The 23,373-nt window shown below is 38.6% G+C and overlaps 1 protein-coding gene across 1 annotated transcript in view; it reads right to left on the minus strand.

Moving 5' to 3' along the window:
* The window catches only part of LOC110172233 (1-phosphatidylinositol 4,5-bisphosphate phosphodiesterase gamma-1-like), a 33,585-nt gene that overhangs the window by 8,988 nt on the left and 1,224 nt on the right, over positions 1-23,373 (minus strand). The window contains exons 2-18 of the mRNA XM_055164714.1: positions 13,315-13,464; positions 12,274-12,367; positions 11,482-11,529; positions 9,932-10,016; positions 8,909-8,989; positions 8,051-8,085; positions 7,846-7,918; positions 7,120-7,215; positions 6,924-7,042; positions 6,732-6,817; positions 6,118-6,238; positions 5,721-5,889; positions 4,768-4,887; positions 4,489-4,596; positions 3,790-3,974; positions 2,862-3,062; positions 10-129 (exon numbers count right to left, since the gene is read on the minus strand). Of these exons, the coding sequence (XP_055020689.1) occupies positions 10-129; positions 2,862-3,062; positions 3,790-3,974; positions 4,489-4,596; positions 4,768-4,887; positions 5,721-5,889; positions 6,118-6,238; positions 6,732-6,817; positions 6,924-7,042; positions 7,120-7,215; positions 7,846-7,918; positions 8,051-8,085; positions 8,909-8,989; positions 9,932-10,016; positions 11,482-11,529; positions 12,274-12,367; positions 13,315-13,464 (1,891 nt within the window). The remainder of the gene's footprint in view (positions 1-9; positions 130-2,861; positions 3,063-3,789; positions 3,975-4,488; positions 4,597-4,767; positions 4,888-5,720; positions 5,890-6,117; positions 6,239-6,731; positions 6,818-6,923; positions 7,043-7,119; positions 7,216-7,845; positions 7,919-8,050; positions 8,086-8,908; positions 8,990-9,931; positions 10,017-11,481; positions 11,530-12,273; positions 12,368-13,314; positions 13,465-23,373) is intronic.

Here is a 23,373-nt window from a genome sequence, read left to right on the forward strand (position 1 = left end):
TAACTTTACCTGAAGGAGATGGCATAGGAGTTGAGTTCACTGCGTTTCCGCACCAAGAAGGCTCCATCTCTGGGAACACGCATGAGCATGTGTTCAGCCTGGACCCGGGACAAGCTCGAGTGGTACCACCTTTAAAATACAAAACTATTTAAGTGTTATGAACTACATTACTCCTCTTAGAAATGGCACAATGTCCTTATCACCTGTGAAAAAATGTATGAACTCATTCTATAAATCTTGGTCAGTCTGTATGAAATCAGAGGTTTTCAAGGAATTTCCCCTATGAGCCATCTCAGATTTGGCTGAAAAAAAATCAAAAAAATTCTAAAATCACCAAATGAAAGAATCTCATATTTTAGCTCAGTCCTTTGAGTCGTTCCTGAGTTATGGCCCATTGAAATTTTGAGGTCATGCCCACTTTTTCGGAAGCCTTAATTTATAAGCATGTTTGAGAGACCATAACTTCATAAATAATAGAGCTAGGAAGCTGAAAATTTGTATTTTTGTACATTCTTGGTCATAGATTCTGGATCTGTTGTCAAATATTGGGCATCTTTATTAAGGGGGATGCTGTGGCCACCCAATATCTCACATTTGGTTGCCGCTCAATTTTTTTTTAATTTTTGAGGTCCAAGATCTACTTACTCCAAGCAGGTATTTACAAATTAACTGTTGAACCTGAATATTTGAGAGAATGACCATTTCTGACAGCAATCTCACACTTTTCTGAGCTTTCATGTGGATGGTGTAGAGTCCCAAATATGGTCACAGACCAAATATGATCTTTTTGGTCCCTTCTTTGGACCCTCGGTTCCCCATGTGGGCACAGTTAGATGTTGATAACATTTTAACCAGAGAAACTTTGGCATATTCTGATTAGTTTAAAGTAATAAAACATCTACTATTAACTTCCTTCATTTCAAATGGAATTTTTGAAAATGAGCTTTCACGGGTCATTTTTGGTGGAGCTTAGGCATTTTTCCACCTGCTAGAAAGGTAGATAGATTTAAACACTAATTGCTTGTTATTATGGAAGACAATTGGAGATTATTTGTGGTACATTGCTTGGAAAAGAGTAATTAATCCATTGAGAAAATTCAACTAATAACTCTGTACAAAATTATGAAAAAAGGGTTGTTTGCATTATTTATTCTATTTTTATTTGAGGAAGATAATTTGTTATCTCACATAGAAATAGCTTTTTTCATGGTGTATAAGCAAAGCAACAAAAGTTAAGATAGTATTCATGGAAACTGATCAAAGGCAAATTACATTTGGAATACTCATTGCCTGTTAAATCACAAAGTTTCTGATTCTATAACCATGGCTTTCAGTACCACCATATTTGTATTATTTTTGCACAAAAATATTACAAGGCATTATCAAGGAAAAAATTGATACTGACACAAAAGTTACCAAAATAGAGTAATCTGGTCTGTTATTTGTTCAACTGCTACATTTTAAAAATTCATTGTGAAAAACAACCTCAGCGGAAAATACCAAAATACTGGAAAAATATGCCCATTTTGTTCTCTTTGCCACCTACATGTAGATCGTCTGTATTGTATCTTGCACACTAAGTGTTCCTAACTACTAATGAACTTCAAAAGTAATGTTTGGATCCTGTCATAATCTGCAGTGTCAAGGCAATCATTTCATGCTCTTCTTCCCTGAACTTCTGGTGCCTTAATACAACAGATTATATGCTCAAATGGGACCCAACGTGGTTCCGCCGATGTTCATAAGGACAGATGAGGGTTCTGTCATCTCCACTCATGAATCTCACATACACATCACCATGTTTATCTGAATGCTCTGAAATATTCCCAATGAACAATGCACAATCTCATTTTGTGTTTCAGATACTGAAACTTCAGTACATACATGATCTTGAGATATTCTCCTCATTTCTAATTTACCATTTGACACCAGAATGAAACTGTGGTGTGATCTAGTATCATTCACAGCCTTTGCCTTGCTATAACGCTCATCTAGTTTGGAAGTAAGTTCATGGTTTGTAATGTATTTAGAGCTTGTAAAGAAAAACTTCACATTCTTTATGTTTTGTGAAGCCCACTCAGACATCTGGGGTGCAGTTAATATTTGATTGCTGTCAGTTGTTTGAAGACTGGTCCTTGCAGATGAGCATTTTACTGTGCCACCAAAACCATCACAAACAATGTACCAGAAATAATCTTCAATTTTTTCAACTTCCTAGCTCTATTTTTTATGAAGTTATGGTCTCTCAAACATGCTTATAAATTAAGGCTTCCGAAAAAGTCGGTATGGCCCCAAAATTTCAACGGGTCATAACTCAGGAACGACTTAAGGGATTGAGCTAAAATGTGAGATTCTTTCATTTGGTGATTTTAAACAGTTTTTGAAATTTTTTTCAGCCAAATCTGAGATGGCTCATAGGGGAGGGCGGCTGATTTCATATGGACTGACCCATCTATATAGTAACTCATCAAATCATGGCCAAGCATTTGAAGCAGGTTTTGAAAAAATGTATTTTATGTTGCATAAATCTGTTATTTATGATTCACATGATCACAGATGTCCCACAAAGAACCCATAAAAAATCATGTATAATCTGGTACCAAATTGACAACTAAAATTTTACTGTAATTTTGGTAGCATTTTAATAAATATATGCTTTTTTCATTTGTATCAAACTTTGAAATTTTAGTATCATGACAATGCTCTGTTGTACATGAAGAAGATACTGTGAAAAAAGACAAAAAAAACAATAGATCCAGAGTGGGCACTCACTCTCTGCTCTCACTCTTTATATTGTGCTTGAAGAAGTCACTCCACACAAAGTCACACACATAAACAGTAGGTCCAGAGCGAGCACTCACTCTCTGCTCTCGTGGGCGTTGGGTTGGGGCACGGGGTTTCCGAGTCTCATCTCAAACTCGTTGCAACGCAGGGGCGTGTCTCTGTAGTGGCAGATGAGGCGGTACAAACTGTCGAACACCAGGTTATCCGTCAGGTAGAAACGTGTAGAGCCAGACTCCTGACGAGAATGGATCCGACAGTGCTGCACCCGCCCTGAGCGCCTGCCATAGAAAAAAATCTGTTTATTTCGGGTTACTCCAGTATTGTTTTAATATGAGTGACTGATGCTTAAAGGTGCATTGTATAACTTTTCTAGAGGATATGATTGTCTTCAGGTGTTTTTATTGCTTTAATTAAAACATTCCTCAGTTATATGTGCATAAAGACAAGTAGGTGGCAATAACATCAGCAGGGAGAAAAACAGGTGGTAGGCCTTGGAAAAGTTGCACAGTGCATCTTTAAATGTTTTTGTTTGCTATTTATGAGCAGACCAATAGCTTTCAGCATATCAATTTCAAAAACATACATGTACTGTATTGTAGATAGGATACACACATTTTTAGAGATGCACTATGTAACTTTTCTTGCAGAGTCTGGAGTCTGTGGAGACGTTATTGCTTTGCCTGTAATGTTACAAAATATCCATCTCAAGCAGGTGACACAAGCAGGCTACAGTACAGGTCAGATCCTATTTACATAAAGAAAGCAAGATACTGTAGATAGGTCTAATGTCATATAGTGAAACATTCCTGGTAAAGAAATAGTGTATCCGTATGCAAAAATGTATCAAGATTATGATACATATGGCTAACAATTAAATTAAATATAATATCTCAGAATATGAATGCTGTATGAAAAACAAATATAATCCAAAAGACATATTTCAGATAATAATAACAAATACACTAAAATGTTAGATTGAATTTGACATCTCTGAATATTACCGACCAGAAGGACAGGGTGTAGTCCCCCACAAAGGTCTCGCTCTCTCGGACCAGAAAGGTGCCATCTTTGCCCCCTCCCTCACAGTAATCCTGCAGTAGCTTCTCTGCCACCTGCCGCCCATCTCTGCCCCCGCCCAGTTTCCCGTGGAACCAGCGCTCCGCACAGTGCTGCTCATTATTGTTGCACTCCTGCTGAATCGAGAATGAGTGGAAAACAGAACATTTGTCTTGAAAAGCACAGTATAAAATACATTACTTTATAAAATGTAACTTGCTTTGATTCATCTGTCTTCTGAAATGGACTATAACTAAAAGTAAAAGTAACTAACTGGTGTTGGGTCTGCTACCTGCTCTTGTTAATGATGTGATTATATTGCTGGGAATGTTCCACAGTATGGGAATAAATCTTGCACTTCTTCAGTTACAGAATGTTTTAAAGACCTTTTACGCAGGGTGGCCATTTCCACAGAACTGACTTTTTAATTAACTAAGTAATTTGGGCTAGTACCAGCACCTGCTTGCCTCCAATAAGAGAGGCAAGTTAAATGCCATACTGTGGAACATTCCAGGCAAAGCAGGAAAATTTACAAACAAGCAAGTAACACTATCAAAATGTTACAGTAAATGTCAATACATTCTATCATATTTTCTTAGTCTAGCTCACTGACAGTTTCATGGCAAACGCTTAATTATATATGAATACCTCTTTTCCTTCATCCTCCTCCTCTTCCTCAGCTGTTTGGTAGTGGGACGTCTCCTCTGAGTAATAGATCTTGTGTGTAGTCAGGACAAAATAGTGTGGGGTCCATGTCTGCATAAAAACACAAGTAAACAAAACTCATAAAAATACTGCATAAATGTCATATTAACTTAAACATAAAGCTCATAAAAGTACTACATAAATGTCATACTAAATTAAACACAAAACTCATAAAAGTACTGCATAAATGTCACATTAAAACACGAAAACTCATAGTCTCACATGATCGATGGGGTCTTCCAGGTACAGGATGCCATTCTTTAGGGAGTTACTGATGTCGTTCTCAGAGTAACTGGCACTGGACACTTCCTCATACACTGTACCCTCCACCAGTTTCTTGTGCTGTCAAATGGGAGGCATTCATATATTTTCATGATAACATTTAACAACCTGGAAATCAAACTCAGCACTGTTAAGATGTGACACATGACTACTAACTTTGCTGCATCACTGAATGATTTTATAATACATCATGTAATACATATAGACACATTTTAAAAGTGTACTATAAAACTTTTGTAGTGGAGGATCCGCTAGCTGCTTGTTTCCATGGATATTTTATTTCTTTGTCTGTAATGTTTCACACAATGGCATTAAATGTATCTATCTCAAAGTCTCAAAGTCAGAACTGTCGAGAGGCAAGCCTGCTCACAGGCAGAGTGCAACTATAACACACCTGTAAATGCAAGATATACTAGTGCATGTTTAATGCCATGCTGTGGAACATTCCAGATGAAGCAATAACATTCTACCAGAACCTTCCACCAAAAAAGTTACACAGTTCACAATTTATTTTTTCAATTTATTATGGTTAAAAATGAATTCTTGATAATAATTTGTTTGCTTCTAACGGTTAAAACAAGTTGAAATCTTAAAGGTGCACTGTATAATTGTCCTGTTGGGGGTCCGTCATCTTCTTGTTTCTATGGATATGCCATTTTTCTGCTATGAATGTTCCATAATATGACATTAAACAGCTGTACCTTACATTTATTAAATAACAGATGGTTTATAGCTCAGAAATGTCTAGAAAAACAAGCATTCTGACTGTGAGGGTGAGCCTCTCCACAGATCTGATTTCCTCTATACTAAATGCAACACTATCATATAAAAAAACCCCTGAAAGACAAAGAAGAAAGGAAAAAAAAAGTGTTAACAATTATAAACGGCAATACCTTTATGAGTATCTTGCGTCTGAGCTGGTAGGGCGAGGGCAGCTCTTCTGCGTTGTTGTCAACAGGTTTGGTCAGCAGCAGATCTCCAAAGACCTTCTTAAAGTGAGTTGCCATGTTTCTCTGCTGGACAACACTGCAGTGGTCCTCTATGGACAAGATGACCGGGTACCTGCACACATGAGTTCACAAATTAACATTACAGATAATACAATTCACTTTGTGCGGGTATGTAGCATAAAACCACAGTGAAAAGAAGTACAGAAAGCTCCTAGTTTTAGTTTTATGCAAACATATAATAAACACCAAAAATAGGCCAATACAATAATGACTAATTTAGAGTTGTTGGCCAAGATTAATTTCAGTTTAAAATATTATACTGTGTACATGTTTTCCTTACTCAGATGTGACAAAGGCATGTTCTTTAATGGTGTAGAGCACATCAAGGAACTTGATCTTTGAGGTTAGGGTATGTCCGTGGTAAATAATAGGAAGGTCGTCAGGTCCATCCCAGCAGTCCACTGAAAAATATTAATAACTTTTTTCAGTAAAGGGAACAGACTATGCAAAATATAATTCACAGCTGTTAAGTTACCATTTTGAATTAACTATTTTGATTTAGTCATACAGGACTGAGTAATACTGCGTTGTTCTACACTAAGACTTGAGCGCTACAAAACCCTTTTTGCACCTCTCCCCCACTCATACCAACAACCCTATATTTACTTGTGGGCTCAAAATGTTTGCTGACTATTTAAAACAAAAACAAAAAAAATTAATAAAACAAAAGGAAGGGCCAGCAGCAGGGGGGTCAGACCTGCAGTTTTGAATAGGAGGTCAATGCAGAGTTTCTATTATGAAGTTTATTTGGATAAATATTGTGGTTTATGCTGAACAAAATATAACTTACTGACCTATGTGTTAATGCATTATTACAGTAAACAAAAGTAAAAACAGCAGAATCTTTAATCATAAAAGATGAGTTAGACCAGTGGCTTAATTTTGGTGACGTACATTCAATGCAGCGACATCCTATCCTCAGGCAGCGAGCGTAGGCTTCCAGAGATGACTCACTAGAAAATTGGTCACCTGTTAGGTAGCTAAACAACACAACAAGATAAAGAAAGTTAGCCAACTGCAATGCAGATATTTGAATAACTAAGACCACTAAGAACCTAAAGATTCATTTTATATTAAGGGACATACGTGTTGTGAGATGAGGATATCCAGTATTGGGACAGGGGTCTTTTCATGTCATCTGGGACGAGGGGAGAGAGGCGTGGGTCACAAATACTGTTTTCTTTGGAGAACAGGAACGTCAAGAACTGCAAGACAAAATAGAAATTGGTTTAGAAAGTTCAATGTTTTTATCATTTATATTTGCATTTGTTTGGATTCTGACCTCGTCCAGTTGCAGAAGAGGTTCAGGTGCTGGAGCCCCTCTCATGTAGGCCATTAGAAACTCTCTCACTCGACCCAAATCAGACGCCCAAGATTCCTACAACAAATCAAGCAAATAGAACATTTATTTTGACCATCCATAATGTTTCTATAATCACTGCTTTCCTATAACCTATTTATATTATGTTATTTCACTCTATTAATATTTGCTTAGCCATTTAATCTACACTATATGAGGTTACGATGGCATGGCACATGTGCTTCTCTCAGAATGTCGACAAGTCCACATTGTAATAGATATGTCTGGCTATTTATTAAATTGAGATAAACAGGGAGAGAGATTGGCATACGCGTGGAAGATGCTGTTGATATGTCATAGGGCAAGGCCCTTCATCCAGTCCGCCACCTCTCACTCCCCATTTCAATGTGTTATTAGGGCTGGTCAATATGACTACAATGTGATCAAGATTTCTTTCCTCATACTGATCCATTTTTACTTTAAAATTTAAGTTTATTTTCCTTTCCTCCAAACCACATATTTTAACTGACATGAGGATTGGTGAATCTCTGGATTAAATAGATGAGTCTCAACTCAAATTTGATTAATTACCTGGCTAAATTTGATCCTGAAGAGGTTGTTATTGCTATGTGAGACTGATGCATCATAATAATTAACACTATAAAAAAAAAACTAAAAAAAAACATAGCTATTTTTGCGTCTGAGTACCTTTTGATCCATCTGTAGAAACTTCTGAAAGTCATAGAGAGAGATCTGACACAGCTCAGGTCGGTCAACATTCCTATAAAACACACATGGCATCAAGTAAAACTCAATATTGAATAATGAAAACATGATGGAATAACACTGGGCCATAGTGACTCCAGAAAACAAAGGACCAGACGTGAGGAGGGCGAGAGGAGCAGAGACTCACCGCAGAGGAAAGGACAGGTCCAGCTGCTCAATTATCTGGGAACACACAGGGGGTGAGGAGGGGTTGAGGAAGGGGCGGGGGTGAGGGCAGGTGAGGGGAACAGGGGTAGGTGGAGGGTGGGTGAGGCATAAAGGACCCAGTGAGTGCAGTGAAGTGGAGTGTGCAGCAGAGTCAATATTACACATGACCTACTCAGAGTCTATTTGTCTGCATTAACCAGTGCAGTCAAATATAGAACACATATAACAGTTTATTTAACACCAACAGAGAGTAACAGACATTTCAAGTGAAGTCAGGCTAACGCTCAGCATGCAGCTAGTTTTACATTATTTGAATGTAAAAGGCAATGTGAACTATGCAGAATATTGCATAGAAATAGAAATATGCATATGCATATGTGCATTTATTAAGCATTTTAAACTCATTTTAAATAGCTAGGATTATAAAAGAGGCATACATCTCCAAATACAGTATTATTTTAATCAAGTACAAGTCTGTAATAAAGTTTTGATGATGATATTTCCTTTGGTTCATGCCAATAATGAAAAGGCACATAATGGTTGGAACATGTTAATTGCCAGATTTTTTGTTTTTTCTCTTTAAAACTGATGCCAACAAAATGAAATGGCATGAGTAATAAAAATAAATCAATGATTCCTGATAAGATCAGACTGGGATTTGGGTGGTAGACATACAGATATCGCATTTGTTTACATAATCATTTTGACACATATTGTGCTGACAAATTCAAAAAACTCTTATTTGGAATAGAATATATTTTCAGAAGTAAGAGCAAAGTAAAAATTGAAGCAGCCAGCCTAAATGGTATTTTGAGAATGAAAGCACAGTAATACTCACAGTCCTCTGAGCATCAAACATCAGTGTCCGGTACAGCTGTGCAAAGTTTGGGTACGACAAGTCATTCCTGGCCTCCACCTCCTGAAAAAAAGGAAAACAACAAACTATGATTCATGGGAAATTCTGGAATATAAACCTATCAACATGATTTATTAATACTTTGCAGAAGATGTCATCAACATTCCTTGGTAGTGGTATGCTAACTGTATACACTGCTCTGTCTGAAGCTTTATTAAACTTTAAACTGTGCTTTATTTTAACACAGTCTGACCATAAAGAAATTATGTGGTTGGAACTAAACAACCTTTGTGCTGTTAAACAAGTCCCTCTCAAATAACATTAGAGTCACAAGCTAATGAGCATTAGCCATAGGGTGACCAAACATCCTTATTTACCCGGGACAGTCCCAGTTTTAAGCCCTGTGTCCCCTGTCCCAGCAGATTTATCCAAAACCAGTGATTTGTTCCAGTTTTATACAAGAAATATCCCAGATGTCGCTATTTTTGACTAATCTGATCCCCGCCAACAGAAAAGAGAGGCATAAATTGTCATTTGTTTAAGTAAAATACAAAAAAGCTGCTTTAAAATGATCAAAACATAAAGAAAATGTGACTATACTGACTCACATTAGTGCCGAGTGCAGAACAATTTTCCTTAATTACGCACTTGTTTCACAATTGTTTTATTACAACCACCACAAACCAGGGATGTCCCAGTTTTTTATTTTGAAAATCTGGTCACAATAATTAGTCAGCATCTTTTCAGTTAGTCACTCTCACATTTTTTTTTAAATGGAACCAGGCCTGCTTATATTGATTGCAGGCTCTTGAAAATGTGTTGTTTAAATCAATTTTGTGTTTTTTCTTAGGTTTTCAGACAATTTTTAAACTTCCTTGACAGTGTTTGCTAATGTGTGCATTGTGTCACCATGGTAACTCCTAAACATGCCACCATTAGAGACACATGTAGAGCACCCCCAGAGGGATGTCACTGCAAAGTATCAATATAATGTTTGAGTCTGACCTGCAGTTTGTCTTTGAGAAAGCGCATGTTGGGGACTCTGTAGTTGATCTGAGGCAGGAGGGTCTTCACATCCTTCACTGTGATGCTAGAAAAATATGTTAAAAGGTTGGTTGTACAAAGATATGCAGTATAATAAGCAAAGGATAGCACCGCAGAGAGAATAAAGAAGTATTGATATTTGCAACATCACCAAAAGGGGGCACTATGTAGGAGGTGACCTGTTTTCTGAAAATTTTACTCTTAAGTGACTTTTTAGGCTTAAAGGAAAAACTGTATGGATGTTTATATACAGAATTAAAGCATTTTCTCATTGATATGACAGTGTTGCCAAACATTGTTTTGCCATTTTGAAAGAAATACTTATAGGTGTCAGATTTGAAGATTGTTGACCACTTAAAAGATGTAATGTTTTGTTTTTAATTGTTAATCGTCGCTATGGCCACTTTATATCATTCTGAAAACAATGGATAAAATGTCCCACGAGGCATTGAGTAACGTGTTTACTGTATTGTTTTTGGGAGACAAAGGTTAATGTAGGTCACTCTTATGGACCATGTGATCAGACAGTGTCCATCCGTCCAAGGGTCTTCCTGCTTGCTCCTGTCTGGACAGTGTAACTGTTTCTATTTTCAAAGAATGACAGGAGCATATCCCCTCTGAACAATCTGCATCACGTCCTGTCTCATATCTGGAGCTGGCAGTGAGTTTGTCCTGGATTGAGCGGTATCCCAGGACCCAGGCTGACCTATAGCAAGCTTGTTTTGGAAGGGTGTAATTAAATAAATGGTTTTGCTTATTTGATTTCAGTTCCTGCACACACACGTCCAATAAGAGGACCCATATTAACCAAAGGAAAAGTCTGAGTAATCGTTTGGCTTAAAAATTGAAAGACTAATTTTCTAATATTTTGGCTATCAATTTACTATTATTAGCATAAAACTATTTCATTTCAACAGATGAAGCTAAAAAGTAACTCTTAATGGCCCTACATTACACAACATTGACTTGTGAGCTTTAAGCCATGCTATAATATTGTTATCTCATCAAAAACAGACCTGGAGTTGTGTTTGGATTCACTCACACATGTTTGAGTTATCCTTTATTATTAGTCTGTCTACATCTTCAAAGTGTGACATAAATAACAAGATCAACTTGCATCAAACACTTAAGATTAGTTTAAGAATATAGATTCAATTTAAATAAGAGTCTTTTTTTCTTTTTTACTTCTAAGATGGTCAGTTAATACATTTGTTACATGTTATTAAGATTTTATTGTGACCTGAATAACCATGATTCACTGAAAAACAATGACATCTTTAATTTCAAGCAACAGTGTTTTGGTTGCAGATGCTGACCTATTTCACACTGCACACTGAGAGAACATGGAAATAGGTAATGAGAACTTGGAGGGGTCAAAGGTCACAGCTGCCCTCTTTGATCACATCTGGATCTGTTTCACCTCCACCTTTCCCCCAGTGTTGTGACCGACCAATCAGCTGCTGCATGTAACACAGTGAGAGGTTGATGACATATTTGTTGGCACAGCTCACCTGCCTTCATGATTCCTGTCCATCATCTCAAACTGCTTCCTCAGCCACCTACGTACACAGGAAACGGTACAGGTCAGAAAATGTTATTTGATTTAAAAAGCAGATGGCAGCAGATTAAATTATTTCATTTAAGATGCTAAAGATATTACTGGTTCTGTTGTTTTTTTGTATTTCATTGAGTTTGAAGGTTTTCACATATTTGTTTGCTTAGCAAATCCAGAATAATATCTCTTTGTATTTTTATACAGTCAGTTTGGTTCCCACGTCCTCTGTTGTGTCTCAAACGTGATCGTGCATCAGATTTTTTTTTCAAGTAACATATGTGAAACGAAGGACCTCATTGGTCACCTATGATTTACAGATTAAATTTCTCTCACCTCAGATTAGCATTTACTTAATGTTTGCTTGGCTCACTGATGCTACAGAAATCCACAAAGTTTTTCAGCCCCCTTGTGATATTTTTTTCCTTTATTTCTTCCGATGAGTACAGAACATGCATGTCCCTGATTGGTTAATCCACCTGGCAATCACACCCATTTGAAACCGAGGAGATTCACCAGTTACAAAAGTATGGTATTGTAAAGTATTGTAAAGTATTGTAAAGTATTATAAAGTACTGAAGAAGTGTGTATTTTGGATCCCAGGCAATAACATCTCCATTGAGACAAGCAGGTGGCAGATCCGATCTCCTTATGGTACACATATTAAATTCTAACTTGATTTTAAAACACAGATGAGCTGTTTTTGTAAACAGTACACAGGATCACATATACAGTATAGATGAGCACACACCTGTCTGTCTGCTGTGGAGCTGGAGCCCTCTGGGTGTCGCTCATGAGCCAGTTTAAACCTGTGATCCACATGTTCACTTCTTCTTCACTGAAGGCTACAACAAAACAACACAAAGACATACTGTATCTTACATTCACACCCTTTAAAACCAGGACAAACAATGATACTATTGTGCATATGTATGCCTTTAAGAAGTGGCACAGTGGGCACAATGGGCACAGACAGAGGGGAGAGTTGGGGATAGTAGAAGCACTGTGAATATGTAGCTAATTCTGACTGAGGTTACAGGGTACAGCTGCCAGGGAGGAGGCCTTAAAGGTGCTCTATGTAACTTTTCTAGTGAGGGGTCTGCCACCTGCTTGTCTCCACATAGATCTATCATTTCACTTACAGTTTTTTTGTTGTTGTAAAATGCTGAAAAAGCTGCATTGCTAGAGTAAGCAGGGTCTCCTCTCCACAGATCTGGCCTGTAACTTGACATAAAAGCATCACCTGTTTATTTCCATGGAGATAAGGTTAATAACATAATGTGAACATCCCAGACAGAGCAATAACATCTCTATTAGGGATGTGACAACAAACAATAATATAATTTAATTTAATAATTGCCTTTATATCACCAGAATGTTCTAGATCATTGTTGTTTTCACATAAAACAAAGTATAACACTAAAGCAGTTGTTGAAATATGGAATTATTCATATCTAAAACATTTTTAAATTGTCAACAAGATATAATTGTTAATCACAATTATTTCGGCCATGATAATCGTGGTACCACATTTCAATATCGTCCCATGACTAATCTCCATGAAGACAAACAGGAACACCCTCAATCAGAAAAGTTACAAATTTCAAGTTTAAGTTTGTTAGGGGATCTGACTCTAAGCATGTAAAAATAATGTTCTGTATTCATAAATAAAACTCAACTGTATCACAATTTCAGCTATAACAGTGAAAAGTGAGCGAGAATATAAGAACAAAACATCTCCACAAAATGAATTTGAATAGTTAAACACCACATGTGCCATTCTTGCACTAACCAGCGACGCTGAGAGTGCGCAGGCGAAACTCCAGCCCGTACAGCACGATGAAGCAATGGGAGGAGTCCAGTTTACGAGCCTCCTCTGGGTAGCGCTCGAAATCCCTGGATCCTTTTCCCAACCGCAGCTCCCGGATTTCTCGGATGTCAACTGGAGGAGACAGGAGAGGAGAGCTCAGGTTGCATGAAGACAAACATGCATGGACCATAAATCACAACTTTTTCCCTAAAACATGTGGGTCCTATGGGGAAAAATGTAGACAGGGACGCCCGTATACGCCCATATACACACATATACACCCATATACACCCATATACACACGTATATATACACATATAGTCTGGAGCAAACTGTGGTTTCATTTAAAGGTCCTATATTACGCATAGTTGACTCTTGTGAGCTTTAAGACATGTTTGAATGTTGTTATCTCATCTCATTAAAAACATAACTGTAGTTGGGTTTTGTTTCATTCACACATGTTTTAGTAACCCTTAATTATTAGTCTGTCTACATCTCCAAAACCTAAAATCCTCTGTTCCACCTTGTGATGTCATGCAATGGTAGTTTTCATGTTAACACATTTTTGAAATTATCCAAATGATTCTAGTGAAGGTATATGGAGTTTAATTAAACTGAGGAGCACTTCCTGTGTTACCACATGACATTACAAGGTGGAACAAGGTGTTTTCAGTTTGAGAGAAGAACTCAGCCTAAATATGCAGGATTTGGATGTTAAATGTGTGAATGAAAGAAAATACAACTTTTGATGAGGGAATAACATTATAACATAGATCAGAAAATAGCGTAATATAGGCTCTGTTAATACATGTTTACGTTTATTTATCTAACGTGCCAAACACTGAATGTTTTGCTAAAGTATCAATAAATTTAACAATTACAGATTATTTGGGACAGGGTTACTGGGTTAGTGATACTTTTAGTCATGATTAGACCTGATTGGTGGCCTATAGGTCCTTGTAATACTTTGATATTATATTATGGAATAGTAAATGGTGGGAAAAGCACTTCCTGTATTACCACATGATATCACAAGGTGGAACAGCTTGAGAGAAGAACTCAGACTACATATGCAGGGTTTGTGTATTAAACACGTGTGAATGAAACAAAACATAACTTTGGGTATGTTTTGCTGAGGAAACAACATTATAACATAGACAGAAAATAGTGTAATATGGGGCCCTTTAAGAAACATAGGTCTATAGATTTAACCTTTTTAACATTGCGCCCCAACATTCAAATAAAAGCATTTAGCACAAACCTGAATCTCTTGAAATTACACTCTATGTTAAATGCATTGTCTAACTTGCCTAAGAAGTTATTTCTGAGCTAGCTAGTTAAAGTATTATTTTAGTTTGCAAGCCACAGTCGGCATGTCCCCCAAAGCCTGTTGACCACACTGCGATGATGTCAGCTTTGGACCACACTTCTAACAGTTGCAGCAGAAGTCCAGTCTGAGACACACCCACAAAGAAAACCAACGCTTATGACCACAGCAGATGTCCTCAATAAATACTGATACATGCTCCCAGACTGACAGAGGACTCAGTCAATATGGAGTTATGCAGAAAAGGATACAGATAAATAAGGAAAAGTTAAAATTCTTGAGTTTGGCTTAAATTGATTTGGGACTGTATTGTAACTTTTCTGGTGGAGGGTTCGCCACCTTGTCTAAATGGAGATATTAACATTTTGCCTTGATTATTCCAAGGCATGGAAATAAATTTATTAATCACAATAAAGGCAAGTATGGTCAGATCTATGATAAAGCAAGCATGTATGTTCATAATAAGACATTATTTCATATTTTTTTGGGTGGCTATAAAACAGTTGTAATTGAATAAAAGAGATGCAGATATGTTTAATGCCCTACTGTGAAACATTCCATGCAAAGAAACATCTGCATGGAGCCAAGCAAGTAGCGGATCCTCCACTTTAGATGTTACATAGTGCAAAGTACAATTTTTTTACATATCCAGGAGCAGTTGTTTTGAGAGAAGACTGAAATATAAACCAATAAACTAATACAAGAATCACATGTATATTTCATGTTTATAGAGGTTTAAGATAATGTTTTGGTGTAGAAAAGGTAAAAATAAACACATCTATAAAGTAGATTTTGTGTCTCTTTACCACCATTTTAGACCCCTGTTTCCACCACAGCAGCAGAACTATCAGCCGATTCAGCCTTTTTATAATCTCCACATATTTTTCCAAAAAAATATTCTGTTCATGTCTATATTTTATGCAAAACTCTGTCTTTTTTAAAGTTTAACCTTAGTCTCACTATGAATCTCTGTTCATCCCTGCAAGAATATTTGTCATTGCGTAACATTGCCATCTGAATTTTTGTGAAAGTCTGGACACAACCTTGTACATATGGAGCAGCTGAGTGTTTGGACTGAGATTAAAGACAACTACTAGTATATTTCAACTTCAAACAAAAGCCTTGAAGTGTAATGCAAAAACAGTATTTTCTTTTCATAAACAATACTTCCAAGATCCTTGCTGTTTATTAAGCCTCTTATCATGATGTTATTAACTAATGATTCACTAATGGGGGCGTCCATAGCTTTGCACTGTTCCACATTCTTCAGACAGAGTAGACAGACAGTCCTGCCCACCGCGGCCTTTAATCCCAGGCCAGGCTGTAAACATGCATGTGATAAAGCCTCAAATGAGAACTGGAGACACTTCACAGTCAAGAAATGCTGTCAGCAACAAAATCAGAAAGAAAAGAAAATAGCTTTATGGAAAACAGAATACATAAATTGTATTTAAAAAACTATCACTAAACTAAAACTAAACTTGAATTTCCCTTAGGATCTATATGTCTGTCTGTCTATATATCTACATTTTTTTTAATAGACATAAGGGCTGTAAGATTACTGTATCACAAAAGCTGCAATTTTTTGAAGTAGCATAATTTCCTCCATAAACAACAAAATCCTGTCTAATTATGCATAAAAACACACTAAAAACACACTCCATGGTTTAGATCTGTACAAACATGTTTTGAAGTTTTTTGTATTAGTTTTTCCTGTTCATATTTCAGTCTCTGTCCATTCTTCTGGACATATATAAAATGAAAACTTTGAACTGAATCCTATTATTAAATCACAAATCTAATTACAATCAGAAAAATTGCAATCAGATATTGTTCCCAAATCATTCAGTCTTAATAGATATCAGTTGCAGATGTTGTAATTTTTTCATGTAATAAAATACTAGCTTCTTGTATGCCATCTGTGTGAGAGTGAAGTCTCCAGCTGGAGGAGGAGACGATAGTTTTGCTGCGTGTCCACAGTGATTATGGGCAGCTGCCGGTTTCAGGTCAGTGGCAAAAAAAGAGCGTGCCAAGAGCAGTGTGAACTGGTAAACATGTTAGCAGTTTCTGTACGCTGATGTAACAGGATATAAACAACTGCGTACACGCGCATGCTGCATGCTATCAATGCTTCCACGTGGACAAAATCAAATAATGCAGAGCTCAAAAAGAAAGAGAAATCTCAGTTTTCTTAAAAGTTCGTTATTTGCTTGTGACAATGGTTGGTCAGACATGCAAGCCCAATTTTTTCACTTATCTAATAAAGCTACAAGCATAGAAACGTCAACTCAATGCCCATATAAATGCAACAGGGTGCATGCATCAGACATGGTGGCAGTGGTTGGCTCATGCCTCACAGCAGAAAGATTTTGAACTGAAACCAGTGTGCACATAAAATACTTCTGTGGGGTTGGATTTACAAAAGATTTCCTACCATGCAAATACAGTAAACCTCAACATATCTATTGGACAAAACAAATGTCTTTTTGTGAAAGCTTTTACAAAAGGCTCCAGGGCTAAAACTGTTCACCACAATGAACGGTGCTTAGCGCCTAATTTACCATCCATGACTGTGCTTCCTGATCAAGATGTTGAATGTTTTGTTTCCCTGCAGCCAGTCAGTGTTACAGACAGGAAGAGGCCCTCCCTGATAACCCCACACTTCCTCCGCCTCAGGATTGAATACCCGCTGTGTGCCAGCGCTCATCCCAAAGAATAACATCATCCCACACACGACAAAAGACGGGATTACAGTGAAAAGAACAGAATCGAGCAAATGAAAAGGAAGTCAAAGGAGGATCCAAAAAGAAAACGTGACAGGGTTTGAGACAGGAGGAGTGAGTGGGCTGGGAGGAGGGAGAGTAGAGCTGGAGGACAGTGCACAGATAAACTCAGGGAGAAGCAGAGTTCCAAGAATGTACCAAGGGGGGTGCGAGCGAAGGGTTATGAAAGCGCATGTGTGTATTTTATATCCAAGGTCCCGAGAGGCTTCCATATACTGGAGGTGTCTCACAGAGAAGGCCTGAGGATTAGCCATGGCACCAGTTTCATGCTTTATGATGCTGGATAAATAATTAATAGACAAAGCTCCCGTGTATGCGATGACCATTACTCTCAGTGAGGGAGGGCAGGTTTGTATAATTCAGGGACTTCCTTTAAATCTTTCTAGTGAAAAGATAAATTGTTCTGATAACATTTTTATTGTTAGGTTAGTTATATGTTTTGGCTTTGATTTATAGTTGAATATATGGTAATAACTGAAGGTTTATTATTAAGGCTCAATAAAATGATATGAAGAGCCATATTGATAAAATGTGTTCTGGAACAAATTTGTTTTATTTGACACAGAGTTAATTTGAAAATGTCATAACGGGAACAAGACAATAGAATACTGCAGTCTGTATAATTTAAGTCCATGAGAAAGTAATTATTAAGTGCGTTTGTAAAAATGGTAACATATAGAGAGGGTTGAGTAAGGCAAGAATGACCAAATTAATAGGGATGCTCAGATATGGATTTTTTTCCTCTTTTTAAACAGATATTGAAAACACAATAGATGTAGTACAGTTCATCGATTATATTAGGTTCTTTTTTTAATAAATACAAAATGCATTTATCTGTTGCATGATTATTCAAACACATACAAACAACAGCCTCGTGTTAAGCTACATATCTCTTCTATTCTCATTTGTCTTACACATCTGATGCACACAAGGGCACATGCAAATATTGCTGTAATTTATACTTACTTTATACTTTTGGTTTATTAAATGTGTAGGAACAATGCTATGACTAAATCCACGAATCCAGGTTAGGGATACACCAAGACGATACTGGTATCAGATATTGGCACGGATATTGAAAATTTTGGTAGATCGTATATCAGCTTGGAAGATATCAGTTCAGCCAATATCCCACTGGACAATGTTGGCCCAAAACATAAAGTTAAAACTTGTATTTTTACAAAGCTGTTCTGCAATTTGGATATATATATATATATATATATATATATATATATATATATATATATATATATATATATATATGGCAAAGACGGTTAGAGGCTAAAATCAAGGAGGTGCGGAGAGAAGTGAGCCAACTGTCAGAGGCCCAGAAAGGTGCAATGAAAAAGCAAGTGCCCAAGAGGTACAACCAGTTGCCCATACCTGAAGCACTCGAAACTGCCAAACAAAGGCTACAAGCCTTGGCCAGCCGCCTAAAGAGGTACACACGAGATAACGAGGCCAGACGAATAAACCGGCTGTTCGCAACACAACCGGCGACAGTGTACGCTCAGTGGCAGGGTAATAACACCAGAGCAGACCCACCAAGGCTGGAGATTGAGAGGTACTGGAAAGGCATATGGGAGAGGGAGGCATCACATAACACCGATGCACAGTGGCTGGTGGATCTGAGAGAAGACCACAGCAACCTCCCTGAACAGAATCCAGTCACCATCACTGTGGCAGACATCCAGGGAAGAGTCTCAGGTATGAAAAACTGGACCACACCGGGCCGTGACATGATCCATGCGTACTGGCTAAAGAAGCTCACTGCCCTCCACGAGCGCCTGGCAGCACAAATGAACCAGCTGCTAAGGGATGGGACTCACCCTGAATGGTTAACCCAAGGGCGTACGATCCTGATCCTAAAGGATCCCTCAAAGGGTGCAGTCCCATCCAACTATCGACCAATAACCTGTCTCTCCACAACATGGAAGCTCATGTCAGGCATCATTGCGGCTAAGATAAGTGGGCACATGAATCAATACATGAGTGCAGCACAGAAGGGTATCGGCAAAAACACCAGGGGAGCCAAACACCAACTCCTGGTTGACCGAACAGTCGCCCGCGACTGCAGAACCCGTAAGACCAACCTGTGCACTGCCTGGATTGATTACAAGAAAGCCTATGACTCAATGCCACACACATGGATCACTGAGTGCTTGAAGCTGCACAATATCAACAGGACTCTAAGGGCGTTCATTGCGAACTCGATGCGGTTGTGGAAAACCACCCTTGAAGTCAAGGGGAAGCCACTTGCACATGTGTCCATCAAATGTGGCATATACCAAGGAGACTCACTGTCCCCACTACTGTTCTGCATAGGCCTGAACCCTCTCAGCCAAATAATCGACCGCACTGGCTATGGATACCGACTCAGAAACGGGGCCACCATCAGTCACCTCCTCTACATGGATGACATCAAGCTGTACGCTAAGAGTGAGCGAGACATCGACTCACTGATCCACACCACAAGGATCTACAGTACAGACATTGGGATGTCATTCGGGCTTGAGAAATGTAGCAGGATGGTGACAAAGAGAGGGAAGGTAGTCCACACAGAGGGGGTGTCACTCCCAGAGGGAACAATAGCAGACGTTGAGGACAGTTACAAGTACCTTGGTATCCCACAAGCAAATGGCAACCTTGAAGGAAACAAGGAAAGCGGCTACGGCCAAATACCTGCAAAGAGTGAGGCAAGTCCTTAGAAGCCAGCTCAACAGCAAGAACAAGGTGCAGGCAATCAACAGCTACGCCCTGCCAGTGATCAGATACCCTGCAGGGATTGTAAGCTGGCCAAAGGAGGAGATACAGACCACAAATGTTAAGACACGAAAGCTCCTGACCATGCATGGAGGGTTCCATCCCAAATCCAGCACCCTGAGACTGTACGCAGGCCGGAAGGAAGGGGGCCGAGGACTAGTGAGTGTGGGAACCACTGTCCAGGATGAAACATCCAAGCTCCTTGAGTACATCAAGGACAAAGCCCCAGCAGATGAGGTGCTCAGAGAATGTCTCAGACAGTGGGGTCCAGAGGAAGAGGTGCTGGAGGGACCATCATGGCAGGACAAACCCCTACATGGGGCGTACCACCGGAACATAACTGAAGTGGCTGATATCAAGAAATCCTACCAATGGCTTGAGAGGGCTGGTCTGAAGGACAGCACAGAGGCACTGATCCTGGCTGCTCAGGAGCAGGCCCTGGGCATTCGAGCAATAGAGGCCCAGATCTACCACACCAGACAAGACCCACGGTGTAGACTGTGCAAAGAGGCTCCTGAGACAGTCCAGCACATAACTGCAGAGTGTAAGATGCTGGCAGGGAAAGCATACATGGAGCGACATAACCAAGTGGCGGGCATAGTGTACAGAAACATCGGTGCAGAGTACGGGCTGGAAACCCCAGGATCAAGGTGGGAAACACCTCCAAAGGTTGTGGAGAATGACCGAGCCAAGATCCTGTGGGACTTCCAGATACAGACTGACAGAATGGTGATGGCGAACCAACCAGACATAGTGGTGGTGGATAAGAAACAGAGCAGAGCCGTGGTGGTGGACATCGCAATACCAAGCGATGGTAATATCAGGAAAAAGGAACACGAGAAGCTAGAGAAATACCAGGGGCTCAAGGAAGAGCTGGAGAGAGCCTGGAAAGTAAAGGCATCAGTGGTGCCTGTGGTGATCGGAGCACTCGGGGCTGTAACCCCCAAACTGGAAGAGTGGCTTCAACAGATACCGGGAAAAACAATGGACATCTCAGTCCAGAAAAGTGCAGTACTGGGAACAGCAAAGATACTGCGCAGAACTCTCAAGCTCCCAGGCCTCTGGTAGAGGACCCGAGCTGAATGAGGGTGAGAGACCTACCACCGTGGAAGGTGAGAAACACATTTTATTTCATTATTATATATATATATATATATATAAAGTTAAAAAATGGCGGGAACTAGAGATGTTCACTGTTCAGTTGTTGAGTTCAAGTATCTGACAAATGTGAAATAATGGTAAAGCTACCTAACAATGGTCCAGATTCATCTCTTTGTAATCATTATGTTTTTTTGTTTTTTTTTGTTTGGGTTTTTTTTCATATTGATCTGTCTCTATTTTGCAACCTTATTTGAATATAAAATATTGCATATATTCATTCACAACATTATCAATATTCCACACTTCTTATTCAAATCTAGTAATAGCTACTCTTGAACTACAGATCGACTAAAACAACAATCCATCCAACACTAGTGAACAAAACAAGGAATTTAAGATTTTGTGTGAACAATGGCCTACAATAAAAACAGAGTTAGAATAACACATGGCAGACAGAAGAGAAACTCTATCAGGGCAGTTGTGAATGTCAGACGTTTTCGTGGTGCTCACAGACACTGTAACAAATCCTCCCTATAGGCCTCAGAATCCAGGACACACTTAAACAATAGGCTCCACACCCCAGACAGGCAAAAGTGGTCCAATCTGGCAACCCACGGCCAAACCCCTAACGTGCTACTTTTAAGCGCACCATTGCCACTTGACTGTGCGCCTACAGTGAGAGGAGTTAGTGAGGCGGCAAGGCAGGCAGGAAGGCTGCTTGGGGAAAGACTGGAGACTAAATATGTGGATGGGGGTGGGTATACTTTTCTATGGGAGGAGAGGGGTCATTGGGGCATAATACTAGGTGAGAATTATTTCTAATGCTCAATGTTAAGGCTGGCTATTGTTTTTGTTTTTTTTGGTTTTTTTCAAGAATGTCCTGGCCAAGAGGCAGCAATCATCAAACAGACAGGGAAACCTTGGTACAATCAGCTGTACATGATTACACCTCATTCAATAAAATCATTAAGACATTATTAAAATAGACACCTCATATAAAATAACTACAACCAGACGATTGTTCCTCCAAGACATTTAAAGTCTCCTATAAACATTTAGCGGGACCAAGTCATTAAGTCAAAGTTCATTCCATAACTGTGGAGCAACAAAACTGAAGGCCTTTGTACCCAGCTCTGTTCTGACTCATGCACAGACATGAGGAAGCTCTGAGACCTCAGGTTATGGTCACCAGTGCTCCTGGGTACACAGTAGTAAATTACCAAATTTACTTTAGGTTTTGTAATCACATTATGTTATTACCTTGCATTTTGCAGTTGAATTACTATCCAAAATTTTTTTCAAATGTACTGTACACTTCTGATCTTACTACACTGACAACTAGAGATTGACCAATTTTTTTCATGGCCGACACCAATTTTTTATACTCCAGAGAACCCTATGGCCGATAAGATCGGCTGATATTTTTGGGATGATATATGGGGTCATTTAAAAGCAAATATGGGCTTGTGCTGGAAATTTAAGACCGATAGTTGATGTGCTAAAAAGTGCAAATATCAGTCTGATATATCAGCCAGCCAATATATCATAACAGTCTATATCTACTGACAACTGCCAATAAACATTGTTTAAATCCGCTGTATTTCATCCATAAATTCTCATAATATATGTATATTTACAACAGTGCAGTGTAGAATTATATTTAACACATGGCAACACACACCACACTATTTAACTCTCACATGGACCTGTCATTATAAATATAGACCATAAACATTGAAACCAAACCCTAAAGCTGAATTATTCCCCAAAAAGTATTCCAAATGTACAATATTATCAAAGAAATATGGGCTGCAATAAAGAAATGCCATAATGCAACAGTTAAGTAGTTAATGTAGGTCTAGAGTTATAGAAGTTCAAATTCAACTGTCTAGAGTTCAAATTGTATCATAGTACAGAAAAACAACCAAAAATGTCCCAATGATAAATACTGACTCTCAAACATACACCCTGTACTATTACAGGACATTACTGTACCTCACTGTGTACACTGCATGTATTTGCCCATTTCACAACACACCACATTTGTATAGTTTATGTAACACTTTG

This window comes from Boleophthalmus pectinirostris, unplaced genomic scaffold (assembly GCF_026225935.1).
Source record: "Boleophthalmus pectinirostris isolate CB_2022bp ecotype Guang Dong unplaced genomic scaffold, ASM2622593v1 HiC_scaffold_7, whole genome shotgun sequence".
Taxonomy (NCBI): Eukaryota; Metazoa; Chordata; class Actinopteri; order Gobiiformes; family Gobiidae; genus Boleophthalmus; species Boleophthalmus pectinirostris.